Source organism: Miniopterus natalensis, chromosome 5 (assembly GCF_054644295.1).
Source record: "Miniopterus natalensis isolate mMinNat1 chromosome 5, mMinNat1.hap1, whole genome shotgun sequence".
NCBI lineage: Eukaryota > Metazoa > Chordata > Mammalia > Chiroptera > Miniopteridae > Miniopterus > Miniopterus natalensis.
This window is the reverse complement of record NC_142085.1, coordinates 29,330,100-29,348,622: the sequence shown is the minus strand read 5'-3', so window position 1 is coordinate 29,348,622 and position 18,523 is coordinate 29,330,100. Positions and strand designations below refer to the sequence as shown.

General features: G+C 35.8%; 1 protein-coding gene across 1 annotated transcript in view; it reads left to right on the top strand.

The window, feature by feature from the left end:
• Positions 1-18,523, top strand: part of EYS (EGF-like photoreceptor maintenance factor) — a 1,117,601-nt gene that overhangs the window by 72,695 nt on the left and 1,026,383 nt on the right. The window contains 1 exon segment of the mRNA XM_087817245.1: positions 15,171-15,285. Within this exon segment, the coding sequence (XP_087673371.1) occupies positions 15,171-15,285 (115 nt within the window).

Here is an 18,523-nt window from a genome sequence, read left to right as displayed (position 1 = left end):
ATTGTATAAATATGAGTGAATATGCATTCATATATAATATTTATTTTATTATTAATTAAGTATGATGCTTTTATTGGCCCTTATTAATAGCAATATTCTGGTTGTCTAGAAGGCTTCTCTTTTAAATTTCATCATCAAGGAGAAAACTGGATAACCAAAAACTAGATATTGGAAATATAGAAATATCATGTCTAAAAACAGAAATTCTGTGATACGTAGGTTTTTGCTTCTAAATATTTTATTTTCTCCACTCAAATTCTAAGATATTTCATAGGAAAATGATGTTCTGTCTTATTCTCTCAGCTTGTTATTTTCCTCTCCTGTTTCTTAGTCACTGAATTGCATTATAGTTTGCCCTGCTTAAGTGTCAATTCAATGCATTAACATACTATATTTTTCTCAAGTCGGTTTCAACATTTCCTTAGTCCGTGTGATGCCTCCCCATATCAGCTGTGGGTAGAGTTAAGGTTTTCAGTTTGTGTCACAAGTAAACCTAATGAAGCATTCACTGTGACTTTGAAATAAAACATTGTACCACAGAATTTGCATAGGCCAACATATTTCCTTCCAACATATAATAAAGTTAAATTTTCACATTATTTTGAAAACTGCTTTTAAAAATAACAATCACACATTTGAGTGAGGAATTTGTTAATTAATGAAATATGTCCACTTGGTCACTCAGTAATTTTCAACTAACAGGACACCAGTTTCTCTGAGTTAATTAGCTCAAAAGCTGAGCAGCTCCATTTTTCTTTCCTTGAAATCCATAGCCATATTTGTAAGGCTAACTTTTCTTTTTGAATAAATCATTCTAAAATTTAACAAACAAAACGTGTTGTTAAAGTTTAAATATAGTTTTTATAATTTCATATTCTGGTTGTTAACTATAGACTATTGAAGATATCTAGGACACTGTCGGGATTTCCTCATCAAGAGTATCTTCTGCTACTATTAATATAATTTTATATTTTTCTGGGACTGTTATAGGTGACAGAAGTCATCCTCAGATCTGGTCCCCTAAGTGCCTCATTTTGAGAACATATGCTCACATTAGTATAACTTCTCCCATTAGTCCTGACCCTATTAATTCCTTTGCAAGTAATAAATAATAAAACATTGTGACAGAAGTTAGTACAGACCTGTGTACATAAAAGGTCAAATTAACACCATGTAATCTCTATGTGCTCAAGGACGTAACTGATCAACTGAATTTTAGCCCCATAATTCTCTGTACAGTGTCAAACACTTCTTAATATCCAGGACTCATCCAGTGTGCCTTCAGGATTTCATTTTTTCAGCAGCCAGTTCTCCAGTACCAGTCTTTTTTTGCTTACCTTCCTTTCTTTCCACAACCTGGGGACAACTAGTGAGAGAGTGTGTAGGCCTTGCCCTTCTTACCATGTCCAGAGCGTTCTTCTGGGTCCTCTTGTAGAGCCTACCCGTTGTTAGCAAATGACATCAGCGACGTCGCTCGCTCTCTGACTCCGTTGCTCCCCCGCAGTGCTCCTTTTCCAAGGATCTCCCCTTCTCTCAGTTCCTGCCCTTCCTTGCTAAAGAGGTTTTAGCAACCGGCTTGCCGTCCGTTTCTCTACCACTGTTGGTCATCTTTCTGATGACTTCTATGCCTAGCTTGCAGATCCACCCACCTTGGTTGCTTAAATTCTTTGACAATTGTTTTAACAATTATTTTTCTTCCTCCTGTTCCTGGTTCATTGATCATGGTGACATCTGATAATCTATCATGATCTGTAGCTGAGCACCTTCCGACGTGTTGATTTAGACATTTCCACTCTCTCATCAACACTTCATATATTTCAAGCTCACTCACCCACATACTCTCTCACCAAAATTATGTAATGTTTTCTCTATAACCAACAGCACCCCTAATTATTAGACTGCACTTGCCCCCTATTGTCCCTCACCCTTGGCAGGTTCTTATTTTTGTTTTTACAAAGCATGCCTGTATGTTCACGCTAAAGCTCCATATCTCTTTCTATGTTCTATTAACCCGAAAACACCAAACCTGTGTAATTTGCATCCCACCAAGGAAGCCTGCCTCTATTTCCATGCCTACCTGATGTGGCATCTCAAACCTAACATATTCCAAATTAGGGGTTGATATTCAATCCCTGAATAAATGTGCTTTTCTGTCAGTGTTCTTTAGACTTATCTTTGATTTTTTTTTTTGTTTCTCTCTCTCTCACCCTACTTCTTGTCCATCGGCCGTCCTTCAAGCCCTCCCATAAATGCGTATCATGGGAGAGCTTCTGACACTTTTATCATTTACCTTAACACTCTTGTCGAGCCACCAGAAATTGCCATCGGGAACAGTTCAGCAGCCCTCCCCTGGATCTCCTTGCTTTGACGGCTCACCCAGGCATAGGTGGAATAGGAACGAAAGCCTCGCTGAGAAAGTTAATGTTGGGGTGGCGATTTCAGTGAGATGGTGCGCCCTGAAGTCCCCTAGATAAGGACTGTCTGCGGCAGAGGGAGCGCCTAATGCAAACCCCGTCCTGCTCAGGCCACGCTAACGAGACCAGCGCACCTGGCCTGCAGAAAGCAAGGGGAGGAGTGGGGGGGGGGACAGGGGGTCGAGCACACGAACCACTGGAACGTCTTCGATTTTCACGTTAAGTAAAACAGGAAGTATGGCAGGGTTTTTGGTAAATTAGTAATAGTATCCCGTATTTTAAAACGATGCTTTGGCTGTTGTGTAGAAAAGCAACTCTACAGCTGCACAATAGGTATAGAGAGACCTGTTAGGAGTTAATGTGGTAACCCAGATGGGAGATAGACATGGAGCAAAATGGGAGGGGAGACATGGTTAGAAGTGGCTGGATTATGGATATGCTTTTAAAATTGAATTGATAGAATAACCCAGTATACAGGATTTTTATAAGGATATACTGTATAGGTTAAAGAGAAAAAACATATATATATATTACACACATATACATACGCACATATATAAACAAATTATATGTATATATAACTCTGTAGTTTTGTCCAGAGAAGCAAGAAGACAGATTTGTCATCTTCTTATATAGTGAAAGTTACAGATAAAAAATTTTGAGATGGTTTGTTTCTTATCATCTCTTTTCCACACAAAAGAATATATGTATTAAAATCATGTTACTCCCCTCTACTGCCATTCAGTGGGTTTGTTCCTATAACATTTAGTTTGGCGAGGCCAAGGGAGGGGGAGACGGGTGGGAGGGGGTGGGCAAAGGAGGGGACACAAGCAATAACGTCAACATTAAAAATTTTTAATAAAAAACATTTGAAGTATTCAAAATGCTTGTAAGCCTAGCCATCTTTTGCTCCTGCCTATCTTTTCACTATCATTTCCTACAATGTGCCCCTTGTTTATTCTGTAGTTTCTGTAGTTTATTGCCAGAAACTACAATAATTTGATGTTCATTTCATTCAGGCTTTTGTTCAGATAAACATCTTTTAAAGAAGCCTCCTTCCCATCCAGCCTGGCTCAGGGGTTGAGCATCGGCCTCGGATCCAGGAGATCGAGGTTCGATTTCTGGTCAGGTCACATGCCTGAGTTGTGGGTTCGATTCCTGTTAGGGGGCGTGCAGGAGGCAGCCGATCAATCACTCTCTCTCATCATTGATATTTCTATCTTTTTCTCCCTCTCCCTCCCTTTCTCTGAAATCAATAAAGACATATTAAAAAAAAAAAAAGGAGTCTCTCCTGTCAATCTTGACAAGCATTTCTAAAATATCTCTTCTCAATTACTCTCTTCATTTTAACCTGACTTTATTTTATTTATTTATGTTATAGCACTTACCACTATCTGCTATTATATTTTTATGTGTTTACAATTTCCCCCCACCCCACAGTCTAATGTACAGTAAGATAAAGAATTTTCTATTTTAATATTTACAATTTTGGCTTTCTGTATTCTAGAATTGAAGTATATGGTGCTAATGTTACTACCAAAATACAGATCTTTGGGTCTATTAATTTTATTATAAGGTTTAAAGAACTAAAAAATATGAATCACTTATATCTTGAGATCCAGTCACTCAGTTGCCCAGTTTATGCCACAAAGATAAATTGATGAAATGAGTAGTCTTTAAGCCTAGACATCTGTGTGTGCCCATACAAGTCGCTGTAAGTAAGGATATAGTGGCATCACAAAGCTTCTATTGTGAGGGTAAGTTCCTATTTATCGCAAAGTTGTTGTTTTTTCAAGAAGTGGAATAGGTACATGACAGTACTGAAATTGATACAGGGAACTCTGTAGCAGAATCCCTATTGATACACGATCAAACCAAAAGAAGACACAAGCAAGCCACAATGTTCATTAAGATAAAACTTATTACTCACTCAAAATGGTTCGAGCCCTGAAAAAAAAAAAAAAAAGTATGAAAAACCCCCTCCAAGTCTTCAGACAAGTGATGGGAGTATTTCAAGACAATAGCACCAGAGAAAACTGTTTGGAGTTACTTTGTAACTATCTCCTTTTCATTTCCTAGAATAATACAGAGTTTGAAAAAGCTATTTCAGCAACTGGGAAACTTTAAGCAAGAATACACTCCCTATCCCAAAGGGACACTGGTGCCATTCTGTCTTTGAAGCTGCCTCTTTTAAAAAATCAGATAGAATCAATTTTCAGTCCCCACTTCCTTTTATTTTATGGATGTTTCCTTCATTATTCTAATACATTACTTTAATAATTTTCCAGCATTCATTTATGTTATAATTACACTGCACATTTAATTTTGAACTTTATTAAATTTATGGTTTCCTTGATATTTTGAAAAATATATATATATATTTTTTTAAATATATCTTTATTGACTTCAGAGAGAGGAAAGGAGAGGGAGAGAGAGAGATAGAAACATCAATGATGAGAGAGTCATTGATTGAGCCCACAACCCGGGCATGTGCCCTGACCGGGAATCGAACCCTGATCCCCTGGATCCTAGGTCGACGCTCAACCGCTGAGCCACACCCGGCCGAGCTTGAAAAACATTTTTAAATTATATTTAAAATATACTATATATTTTCACTGATTTTCATTTTATTTGGTGACTTCTCTATACTTTAAAAATAAAAATAATACACCATTTCTATATTACATGAATTGCTGTATTTACTAAAATGCCGATGATGGGATTTAGCTCTGGTATTGCTGCCATTACCCTGGTTTCTTCAATGCAGTGTCCCCAACAGAGCCTGACACTTATTATTAAGATCAGTAGCATGTATTCCATAAGTCACTGAACAAAGTTTTTGGTACTCTTGCCAAGAAAGAGAGTCAAGTCAAATGTTTAATAAATATTGGCCTCATGGAATAATCCAACCTCATAATAGAGACGAATTTAAGACAGTTACAGGAAATAATTTCAGGGGGGGAAACGGAGAGCACGTGTGTTTTTTCCAACCTTTTCCACTAACATGTATTATTTCCATTATCTTTGTTTTCTTCCCTATATGCATCTTTTTAGGTATACGCTGCTTTTCTATATATAATCTCCTTTTTACTACTGAAAATGACACCTTAAAACATCTTCATTATTTAGCACCTTTCAGTATCACAAAAATATTCCTTATTTCCTAATACTTCCATGCTTATTATAAAAAAAATAGCCTTTTTTTTTTTTTTTTTTTTTCAAAATGTAACTATAATTTGAATATCAAAGGAGCATGGTGATCTAAAAGGCTTTTCCCCCATCTCTGTATTTCACATTGCTGGACACCTTGAGCAACCAAAATGAGTCAGGTTTTAGCTCTCTGACTATCTTAAAAACCATTTATGCAGGTTTTTTGTGCTCTGTGAGCTAGGTAAATATTTGTAAATTAGCATAAGGAATACCAACCAAGAAAATCTTTGAATACTTAATCAGTATAAATACTTTGAATATTTGAGGGTAAGTCAAAATCAGCCCACTTCGTATTCATGTCCCCTTTGCCAGAAAGAATCAACTAAATTCTGAATGGACGGACGAAAGCCTCTCAGCTGCAGAGAGTGGGGATATTCTCAGTGATAGCTTAGAGGAGAGAGGCCAGGTCGTTGGCCCTCAGGATGGGACGGAGAGCCTGTCAGCTTTCTTGGTCCAGTTGACCTCTATTAGCTGAAGGATGCCCCACTTAGGATACTGTAGCAACAAGACCTGTGACCCATGAGTTAGCAAAGAAAACTATCTCATGCAAGAGAGGCCAGAGAATTAAATAAATAAAATTAGTTAAAATTAAACAAATGCAACTTGAGGGTATTGGAGTTTCTGGAAGAGAGAGAGGACAACTTAAATTAGATAACTATAGTCAAAATAAGTGAAGAGATTCAAGAGAGCACAGACATATACCTACACACCAGGACTGCAGCTAGAAAATATACTTTTCAATTAAATAATTTAGTTGAAAACTTAAAACAAAATGCTGTCCCAAATTATGGAAATCTATAATATTTCCATGAAAGAAGTATTTTAAAGTAAAGAAAAAAATAAAGAAATGAGGATCTGCTTTTATCTTTATGTGCATACATGACTCTAACCCTAAACTCTTCTGGTCTTATGAAATAGAAATTTGCCCATGAAGCTGTCCCTGGCAAACTTTAAAAAAATAGCAACCACTTATCCACTTTACCGTGACCTCTCCCAATACAAGATGAACCTCATGAGGAAAAGGAATTTGTTCACTGAAATATGCATAGTGCCTAGAAAAATAACTATACAGTGGGAGCTAAGAATTATTTGCTGGGGACTTAATGGATGAATTAGTTAATGAATCACGATGAAGAAAGTTGAGAATCTTGGAATATAGATCAAGGAAATGTAACATGTGAATGATAGCAGCTCTAGGAGTAACAAGAACATATGGAGGAAAAACAATAATTAATCAAGGTGCAGAATATTTCTCTGAGTTGGAGAAAGAACTGAGTCTGCATATTGAAAAGGCTCTCCATCCAAGCTAGATTGATGGATAGAGAAATATCTATCAAGCCTCAAGGCAGAAAAGACAATTTACTTACAAAAGAAAAACAATCAGAGTGGCACCACATTGTTTATTTGTAATACAGGTAGCTTCAATACAGTGAAATAGCATTTATAGCCTCAGACACAGTGGAAAACATCTAAGAACTACTGAGAGAAAATATTGCCTTCCCCAAATATTATACCTGACTACCACATATTGGTTAGTGAGAGAAATATTTATGTGTATTCAAAGATTCAGAAAACCTATCATTCACGTCATCTATATAAAGAAAATTAACATTCTTACTAAATATAAAACCGACTAGAATAGGAAAAATGTGTATGTGCATGCACATGTACCCACAAAGGTAAACCTAAATTGATAATGATATAAAATATGGATATATATATACACACGTATATAATAAGTGTGAAAAAAATGGCATAACAAATGGGATATCCAGTGGAGGAAATTGCATTTAGGATCTATAACTAAAAGAAATAAATTATTTAAGCAATACCTTATAGTGGGGAGGAAATAAACAGTAGACATTATGAGAAAGAAATACGGATGTCCATAGGGAAAATTATGTATCCATACTGGTGAAATAATTAAAATTTTGTTTGCAAAAATGTTTTAAAGAATGTGATTGATTATATATCAGGGAAAGAGAAGGTTACAATTAAGGGAATAAAAATAGTGGTAGCCTTTTTTTTAAATCCTCACTTGAGGATATTTGTCCATTGCTTTTCAGAGAGAGTGGAAGGGGGAGGAGAGAGAGAGAAACATCAATGTGATGTTTGAGAGAGAGAGCGCTTGGTTGCCCCCCGCAGGCCTGCAGCCGAGGTGCATGCCCTTGGCTGGAATCAAACGGAGACCCTTCAGTCTGCAGGCAGATGCTTTAAAAAACCACTGAGCAAAACTTGCTAGGCTGGTAGCCTTTGTTAGTTATGAAAGGAGAAGTGCAACCAATAGCAATTTAAACCAGAGGAAAAGAAACAATGTAAAAAATTGTTAAATATGAGAACATATTAAGAATATGAAGCATATTGCAAATACTATTTGACACTTTGTAGTTTTCTTTCTGTTAATAAATGTCAACAAGGTTTTTATTAAGTGTTGTTCATTCTGCCTCCTGAATGTATCTTCTGTTTACTTTCATCTTCACACTGCTGTAGAATACATCTCGTTTCTCCTGTATTGCTGTAATAGTCCCAAACTATTTGATTAGTCTCCAAACTAGTCATAAAAATCCAGCCTCCGTTTTAAGGTCAGACTAGTTATAAGTAGATATAAGCATGCTACTACACATTTCAATTTTTCAGTTGCTTTCATCACACTTCAGGATCAAATCCAAATGAAATCCAGACAATGCACATGTTGTATGGACTGAGTATGCTGGAGCAGAGGCATGTAGTTGTCTGATATGAAGTTAAAACTGGAATTAAGTATGCCAGTGATTTTCAAACAGTGTTCTGCAGTAGGCACACTAGAGTGCCACAAGAATTTTAGAAAGTGAAATACCTAACTGTTTCGTCCAGGGCACTGACCTCTTTTCCATGATCGAATTAAAAAAAAAAACAACAAAAAAAAACACAACAGCCAGTATAACAATTAGCTGTCTGGTGTGAAGGGATCAAAATTATACCTATTTTTGTTTTAGTCAGATTGGCAAAATATATGTTTGTTTAGTATGCTGCAGAATTTTAGTAATTAGTATATGTGTGCCATGAAATGAAAAAGGTTGAAAATTGCTGAAGTATGAATATGCACTTACGGATTTTAATTGGACATCATAGATCTCTGTTAAAGGCACTTAACTGTAAACACCACTAGGCACATTCATGCGTATAATGGAATATAGGTTGAACTAGAAAATGTATGAAGGAAGGCGAGAGATGGTGGGAAGCTGGAAAGGCTAGAGGGAGAAAGGGAAGGAAGGAAGGAAGGAAGGAAGGAAGGAAGGAAGGAAGGAAGGAAGGAAGGAAGGAAGGAAGGAAGGAAGGAAGGAAGGAAGGAAGGAAGGAAGGAAGGAAGGAAGGAAGGAGGGAAGGAGGGAGGGAGGGAGGGAGGGAGGGAGGGAGGGAGGGAGGGAGGGAGGGAGGGAGGGAGGGAGGAAAGGGAAGGAAAATAAAGAGAAAGGGCCTGTGAGTCCTAAATCTCTCCAAAAAGGATAATTCATCTGAAGGGTGGGAATGAGTACACCTGCTGAGCTCCCGATTGTAAAGAACTATGTGTGAACCCAAAGGACCTAAATGTGTAGCCCTCTGCCATGGGAATCTTCCAGATGCCCGGGTCCCAAGGTGGTAGAGCAGTTCTCTAGTTACCTTGTAGGAAAAGTCTGAGTGACAGATGTTGCCAGTGAAGTCAGTAGAGCTACGGGCAACGGAAGGCTGAGAGGCGGCTTGGGCTGACGGTGGAATTGTCAGGAACGGGAAAGGCGTGGCTGGAGTAGAGCGAACGTGAAGTCGGGAGCAGTAAAATGTGGGTCATGTCCCAGGCAGGGTGGTGGCCGTCTCCGGAGAGCCAGTGTGCCAGCTTAGTGCTGCAGCTCAGAGCCCAAACAATGTGAACTAACTGAATGATCACGGTGCAAGAAGCAGAAGCCTGAGGAACACTGTGGATTTGGGAGACCCCCAGATATCCTGGGGGCTGGCCGATAATTGAAGGGGACAGCAGTTTCACGGGTAAGCAGAGGAGGCTTAGCTGCACTTTGGTTTCTGATCCAAACGTGACCCTGACAAGCTGACTTCTGTCTGTCCTCTCTCGCATCCCCTTGGAACCTTAGACTGATTTAAGTTCATGATGGTCTTCGGTATAATAACACATAATCATTGACGCATATAGGCCTCTCTCATTTTTTTATGCTTGTTTAGTTGTTTATTTTTTTTAATTTCCATCCCTCACTTCCAGTCCCCTGAATTTTGCTCCTAGGTTTTGGATACTTGGTGGATTTTGGCACATCTGACGAGTTCCTTTCTCAGCTCTTTCTTGTCATCTCTTGCTACACCCGTCATTTCCTCTGAGCTCTAGTCATGTAGAACCACTCGCAGTTGCCTGGGAGGAGCACGTTTCTTCTTATTTCCATAGCATAGCGTAAGACCCACACTCTCTGTAGGAAAAAAAATAACTAGATTAGTTATATAAAGTAAATTCTTAAATATGCAATGAGAATCAAATCCATAACTCTGGTCCCTTTTGATGACCAAGGCACCTAAAGAAGGATGGACAGTGTAGACAGGAATTTGTTTCTTGTTTACAGGGTCCTTGGATTCTTGGTACTGTGGGTGGGGTGGTGATAGGCTAGAACTCGATCATCTCCTTACAGGAGATGCCTCCTTTCTGTAGATATGTCACGTGTAATATCATGAGGTAAATACGGATGCAAATATGTATTTATTACCTCTGATTATTTCTTCAGGAAAAATTCCCAGAAGTAGAATTTTGAGTCAATGTATAAAATATTGCTTTTATTTTCAAATATGAGTTTGGCTGTAACTACTTGTGTTGTAATTTTCGAAGCTTTTGCATCAAAATTCTGATTGTGTTTTTCAGTTAATGAGTAACCAACGTAAGTTTCTTCAGGGTCAATATGGCGTGAAAATCATCTCTTTCATAGAAATCGGAATTCTTCATGGTTATAAATAAATAAGCCAAGCATCTTTGAGAGTTAGTTTCCACTAGATATTTTGTTTTATTCAACTGTTCTTATTTTTATTTATTTTTGGCAGTTTATATTTGGACATAACTTTTTAGCACATTTACACAGGGAAATATTGAGTGTTATCAGCTTCTATTTTTTTCTCATATTCCCGGTTGTATTATTATTTTTGTATATCTGTGTCTTCTTTTTTGATCTCTGAATTCCACATTCCAGAAGGATATCTATCTCAGATCTCTATTACATAAATGGCCTCAGTAATTGTAGCACTATTCTCTTAATGTGAATTGTAGTCAATGTAATTTTGCACATTTAAAATAAAAGTGTTGGGTACTGTACATGTCCTGAAAAATAAAAAAAATGTTTTTATAAAAAAGAAAATCACTTCTATTTAATGTTTACATCTATTGTAATGTCATAGGTAATGTATTAGGCTAATATAGTTAAACTTACTAAGTTTGAAATATGAATTAAGGAAGAGCAGAAACACTAAAAAAAAGGGTATGAAATTTTTTAAACTGCAAACATTTAATTATAGAAGTTATTGGGCTCTGATATTTATACAGACCAGTCTTATAAGTTATAGCTTTGCCTTTATTGGTCTTTTATAATAGTCTGATTTATTATTTTAAATGCTTGTATTTATATTTTCCCTTTTCTACAACTTTCTGCTATATTTCTCAAATATAAATTGTTTACTACTTTTTTGATGTTATTGAGGGTGGTCAACTGATAATTCTGATTTTATTGTTTATATTGAATATATATATTTTTTATGTTCTTATTTTAATTTTAATTAAGATGCTCAGAACTTTTTAAAATTTATCTTTATTATTGAAAGTATTACAGATGCCCCCTTTTTTCCCCCTTAGGCCCCTCCTACCCCCCACTGCCCCCTCCCCAGGCCTTCACCACCTGTTGCCTGTGTCCATGGGTTATGCATATATGGATATAAGTCCTTTGGTTAATCTCTTCCCATCCACCCCCACCTTCCCTCTAAGATTCATCAGTCTGTTCCATGGTTCTATGTCTCTGGATCTATTTTGTTCATCAATTTATTTTGTCATTAGATTCAACCTGTGAGTGAGATCATGTGACACTTGTCTTTCTCTGACTGGCTTATTTAGAACTCATACAACTTAACAAAAGGAAAACAAACAATCCAATTAAGAAATGGGCAAAGTACCTAAATAGACACGTCTCCGAAGAGGACATACAGATGCCCAAGAGACATACAAAAAAATGCTCAAAGTCACTAACCATGAGAGAGATGCAAATTAAAACCACAGTGAGGTATCACTTCACCCCTGTCAGAATGGCTCCATCAACAAATCAACATACAAGTTCTGGCGAGGGTGTGGAGAAAAGGGGACCCTAGTGCACTGCTGGTGGGAATGCAGACTGGGGCAGCCACTAAGGAAAACAGTGGGGAGGTTCCTCAAAAAATTAAAAATTGAACTACCATTTGACCCAGTGATCCCACCTCTAGGAATACATCCTAAGGAACCCGAAATACTGATCACAAAGAACTTATGCACCCCTATGTTCATAACAGCACAATTTACAAACAGCCCAAGTGCCCATCAGTAGATGAGTGGAAAAAGAGCTGGCACATTTACACCATGGAATGCTATGCAGCTGTAAGAAAGAATGATCTCTTACCCTTTGAGACAACATGGAGGGACCTGGAGAATATATATTATTTTAATCTACTTTTATTTTAAATAGTCCTTTCTAATCTCATTTGGTTCCACTTAAATTTTTGTTAGCCACTAAGTCACCTTTCTTTTTTAGGTATGATTTCACCATATTACTGTCTATATTGTATTTTATAAAAATCATATCTGTTTAACTTATTGGGTCAGCATGTTGATGCTATTTGAAATTTCTCTCTTTCTTTAGATATTTTTCCAGCATTAATGTCTCATCTTTCCTCCTGTAAGTGAAAATTTAGTTGTTCTTGTGTGATAGAACTTCTTAAAGAGTCCAGGTTGCTCTAGTTTGCTTTTTCCCTTTGTTTTTGTTTTCTCTCTTTTAAATTCTTCAGTGGCAAGAAATCTATTTAAGCCTGCTCTTTCCCTCACTGCAGGCTGAGTTGATAGGATGTTATTTTCCTGTGGATGAGTTTCGGGAGCTTCTGTTAGATTTTAAGCCATGAGTAGGAGTGGAGGGCTAGAGGATTGATAGCCTGAGACTCAACAGGAATATTTTCTAATTATGGTTTCCTCTGCCTTTGGCTTACATTTTCCTCTACCAAGTATCACAGATGGTGTTTGGGGGCTTCCTTCTTAGTGTGTAGTGAAAGTACTAACACTTTGGCACATTTTTTTCACCATCAATAAACCCTGCTTTGTTGAGAAACTTCTTTCTCAGAGTTGCTGCTGCTTAATCTCATCCAGCAACTTGTTGATCTGATCTCGTTAATGACAAGATCAGACCTTCATTTAATTCATAGCCCTGACCCTCACTCATCTTTGGAAACCATACTCCAGAATAATATAAATCCAAGTTCCATACATGTCCTTAGCTAGTCTTGCCAATTTAATCCATTCCCACTCAAGAGGAAAGCTGAGATATGATAGCCACAACTCACCGTTTGATATTCTAGTGCTTCCTTCTTCCTGCCATCCCTACATCAAATAGGAAAGGATAGAAATGGCACCTTTCTTAAAAAGTAGTATTTGGAATTATTTCTGGATCACTGGTTAAGTCCTCAGAATGAGAGAAGTTAGGTAAACATATCTTAACAGGTGTCATCAATGGAGTAGCCGAGTTCAATAAATTAAAATTAGACTGTACTTAATTTTAATAACAGCTCTAAAACTAGTGATATGACCAAAGCAACCTACTTAACTTCTCAGAGTATGTTTCTTCATGTATAACATAGTGGTAATAATATATCTCATATAGGGTTTATAAGCATTGAATGAGAAAATAATAAAATTGTATAAAAGTAATTAGTCTAGTGACTGGCATATAGTAGGTGCTGAAAAAAAATGGGTGGTTATTATTGATATAAATGAAGGAATGATTCAATCCTATAGGATGAAATTTCAAAGCTGTGTCTTGAAGAGCAGGAAAAGTAATTTACAATAATATTTCACTGAAGCTATTTCAGTTGAACTGTGTTAACATGGCCTTTGGTTTCTTCTTTTATGAAATTATCCTTTGTTCTTATAAGAAATTTAAAGTAATGAATATATGGTACAATTCATTTCATTAATTAAGTTAGCTTGTAACTGCATAGTCTTAAGAAATATGATTTTTTCTCTTAATTCTCTAGTGTTTACTTTAGAGAGACACGCTGTCATTTAATTTAGTACCCCATTTGATTTAATAAATGTGATTTAAAGTACAGGAATATTTTTCGCAAATTAATGAGAGTGAGGGCAAAGGAAGCCAGAATACACTGGTATGGATTTTCTAGCACTTTATTGATGGGAGCTAATGAACTGGAATCCAGATTTGTCTGTGAGACTAGGAATGCCTGGGGCAGTCACCGGGGCCCCACTGCTTGTGGTGTCTCCAGAGACATATCTTCAACTGCAGCCAGTGTTGTGGCTGGACTGGCTTTTGGGGTTCTTCTTATGTTTGTGAGATGCACAGCATAACCATAAGGGAACTTGAAAATGCAAAGCTTATTACTCACAGGTCCTGGAGGGTAAATAGCACCTTCAAGGGCCAGGTAGCAAGGTAGCAGGCAGAGAAAAAGAGAGAGAGCTCAGACCTGGGTTCTGCCTTTGTTAGGCTTGAGGGTGTTGTGCATAGGGTTTCCAAAGTTTACTTTTTATGAGTGATTTTAAAACATAAGAGCAGAATTAGGGAGCAGGAAGAGGAAAGCAGAGGCACTCGAGCGGCCTGTTACCTAGGTTATCCAGGGCTATCAAAGGGAAACTTCATGGGTAGGGAAGGCCTGGCTGCTTATCTATTTGTGTAGCTGGTAGGTGTCAGATAGCTGCCAACAGATGTATTTGACCAAAATGGATCTTTGAAATAGACACCTCAACAATCAAAAGCTTAATGCCAAGAACTTTACTGTCAGGCACATACGTTACAAGAGTGCTTTATTAAAAAATTAGCCCAACTATGACCATGCTATTATTTTCCACTGTAACTCATTGCACTATGTCTGAAATTCATGTGTTTCATCAGCTTCTGATAGTACATCATCAGTATCTAGTAGCTTTACTAAAGATTAAAAATCTCATTTGTCATCGTTTCTGTAACATTTCAGTAATGGTCTCTTTTATTCTACTAGTTTTCTATGGTCTATATTTTATTGTTAATATCTAGTTAGAGCAAAGTTGATTTACTGTTAAATTCTCAAAGGCAATATGAAGACCAGCAATGAAAATTACTTTATTTTACTCTAATCCCTTTAAATATATAAATCTTTTCTCCTTTGCTAAGGACACAAGTATACAAAGACAACATTAATGAATGAAAGTATCATGTAATAATATATGTTGAATGTAATTTAAACAAAGCATTATTCTTTTTGCCAATCTGTCAATAGACTTCAGTGAAAATATTTAATTGGCAACTTTTCTTATTTACACTGATGTATTTACAGTTGTATGCCAAGATTTACTGGAAAAAACTGTGAGAAAGTAATTGACCACTGTAGACTGCTCAGCATCAACTGTCTGAATGAAGAATGGTGTTTCAATATAATTGGAAGATTCAGAGTAAGTAATTTAATACATGGCAAAGTAATTTAGCACATCAAAACACAATAGCTTCAGGCACTCTGTACTTCGAATGCTTTTATCAGTCTAAGCCAGAGAAATATACCCTTATATGGATATTTGAATATATATATAATTTAATAATAGAGATTTTTAACTTACTAGAATTATGTTCAGAGGGCATGAATAAGTGGTCTAGGTAGTGGTTTTATTATAAAATAAGAGTACAACTAATTGAGTACTGGTGATTTATGTCTCTCTCTATATAAGACCACAGTTACTAATGCCTTAAGCTCTTAAACCAGATGGGGAATAAAATTAGTCTGGTAGTTATTAGTCAAGATTTTAAAAATATGCTTTTTTGCTGGATAGTTTTTGAAATAATTTTACAAATATGGTGTGTACTACACACAGTAAGGCATATCCTGTAACTCAGCAATTCCATTTTCAGGTAAGTCTGTTGGAGAAATTTCCTGGTTTGTACTGGATGAGACATATAAAAGAATTTTCAGTCCAAATCTGAAACAGACCAAAGCCTAGGGTAAGAGAATGGATAAATTTATCATGGCATTATCATACTACGAAAATATAAAAAGTGATAAAATAAGTGAACAATAGCTACATGTATCAAAACTTACAAATATCAAAACATAATATTGAATTTTAAACTTACTAAAAATTATATATGCACAGTGTTATAATAAATAGTTTAAGTTTTAAAACACAAATTCATATTTTTGTGATTGCATAAATCTATAGCAAAGTGAACACACACGTGAGAATTATTCATACACACTGGATTTGCTAGAACTGCCTCCAGGGGGACAGTGGGAGAGTAAAGTCAGTGAGAGTACCAATGGGACTTACAAGGTACCTGTGATGCTTTATTTTTTTTTAAAGAAATGGATTTTTGATAAATAAAGATGGTAAGATTGTGTTGTTTATTTTATTCTCTCATTTTCTGTAGTATAAAATATTTTAATAAAATATATATTTTAATAATTAAACATCAACTTATGGAATGGACTATGAACAAATTTATTCTTGTATTTTTACAAACATATATTAAAATATAAGATTGTTACTATACAACAATATATAGGATAAGAATATAACATTTAGCAGCTATAATACCTTTGGCATTATAACTTGCCATTTATGATTATGACCTTATTTGATCTATACATAAATCCCATTCCATTTTATATAAAAATAAAATGTCTATGAAGCTTTTGAAATATTTCCTTGAGTTTACACACATCAGTAGTGATAGATGAAGCTAGATTTATACCTATTCTGTGTGACTCTGGATGCATTCTTTCAAGTACTATACATATCTATTTTCAATATAAAGTATATAACACCATTTAATTTTTCTTTAAAATGTATCTATTATTTTCTTAATATTAAATTGTCTAGTTGAAATGTCTCTCTTACTTTGGCTTGAAATTATTTTATATTATCCTGTTTATGTTTTGGTTTCTGGTTTTGTTTCAAGATGGTCTCTGAGTATTTATCGCTGATGTTATTTTTAAGTTTTTCTTCTTCCACCAGCACTTTTCCCTGGGATATCTCAACTATTCTAGTGCCTTGACAATTATCTATATGTTATTGACTCTATTTCCATTTGAATTTCTTTTTTTAAGAAATTTGAATGGACTTCTTACTACCTTGCACATTTTGTGATCCTACTTTAAGTTTACTGACTTCCATTAGAATAAATATTAGCAGGAAAGGAATGTGATTAACCTTCTCATTGGGTTCGCATATATGCAATGACAATGATAATGTACATTACTAAATGTTTTTAACATTGCAACAATTTTTCAGAAATATTATTTTCCTTATTGATTAATAATCCTAGTTTTGGCTGTATTGAATTTTGAAATGGTTACTATTTAAGTTAATGTATATTTATAAATATATTTTTCAAATTACATAGTGGTTATGAAAGATAGAAATTAAAATTATTTTTTATGATACTTAAGTTTAATCTAATGTATTAAAGACAATAAAATATCACATATTCATTTTATTTTAGCATGCAAATATAAAATATATCTTTCTAGGTTATAATATTTTTGGAATTCTATAACTAATATTTGTTTTTCTAATTTGATGTTTGCATTATTAACTTTTGAATATGCTAACTAATTTCAAAGAGACTATTTGATGAGCTATAATATTTTAGGAAAAGCTATAAACTATTCATCTGCTATTTAGAGAAAACAAAAATATATTTACTTTCAGGGGGAAAGAGAATAGAGAGGGCATAAAATAAACAAATAGTAATAAGACACATTTAAATCCAGCTATATCCAAGGTCACGGCATATTTAAATTGATTACACACTTCAGTTAAAAGATAGAGATTTTTAATGGCACAGAAAACAAGACTCAATCAATGTTATTTGAAAGATCCTCCTTTTAGCCCTGGCCGGTGTGGCTCAGCAGTTAGAGAGTCAGCCCAGGCACTGAAGGGTTTGGGTTTGATTCCCAGTCAGAGCACATTCTTGGACTGCAGGCTCCATCCCAACCTGGTCAGGGTGTGTGCAGGAGGCAACCAATTACTGTGTCTCTCTCACATCGATGTTTCTCTCCCCCGCCCCTCTTTCTTTCTGTATCCCCTCTGTGTCTCTCCTTGGCCCTCCCTCCTTTCCATTCTCTCTGAAAAAGCAATGGAAAAATATCCTCGGGTAACAAAAAAGAAAAAAAAGATTCATTTTATATTAAAAGATACAGACATAATGGAAGTAAAATAATGGAAAGCTATATCATATAACAGTTAAGTAGAATAAATATAAATACTGGTGCAGCTTTATTAATAAGGTAGACTTGAATATAAGAAAATGTCAAAGGGGAAGAACTTTATTTCATATACATAATTGGATCAATTTATCAAATGAAATTATACATTTAATAGCAGAGCTTCAAAATACACACAGCGCAACTGACATTCGTACCCATAATCATTCAGGACTTTATAATTTTTAATTAACATAAAATGTCTCTTGTATATTTGAAATGACTTTATGGAAACAGTGGACCCCAACGGGGTCCAAGGACAAATTAATATTCATAGGAACAGAGAAGCAGGGAACCAGAGAGAATCATGGGGAAGAATGGCTTTGGGAATCACAGAGAGGCTCTGAGTTCAAGTTGGAGCTAACTTAACCCCAGGGTTAATCAGAGTTTTGATGGTCATTGGGGCCGGGATAATATTTGTATTATACAGATGT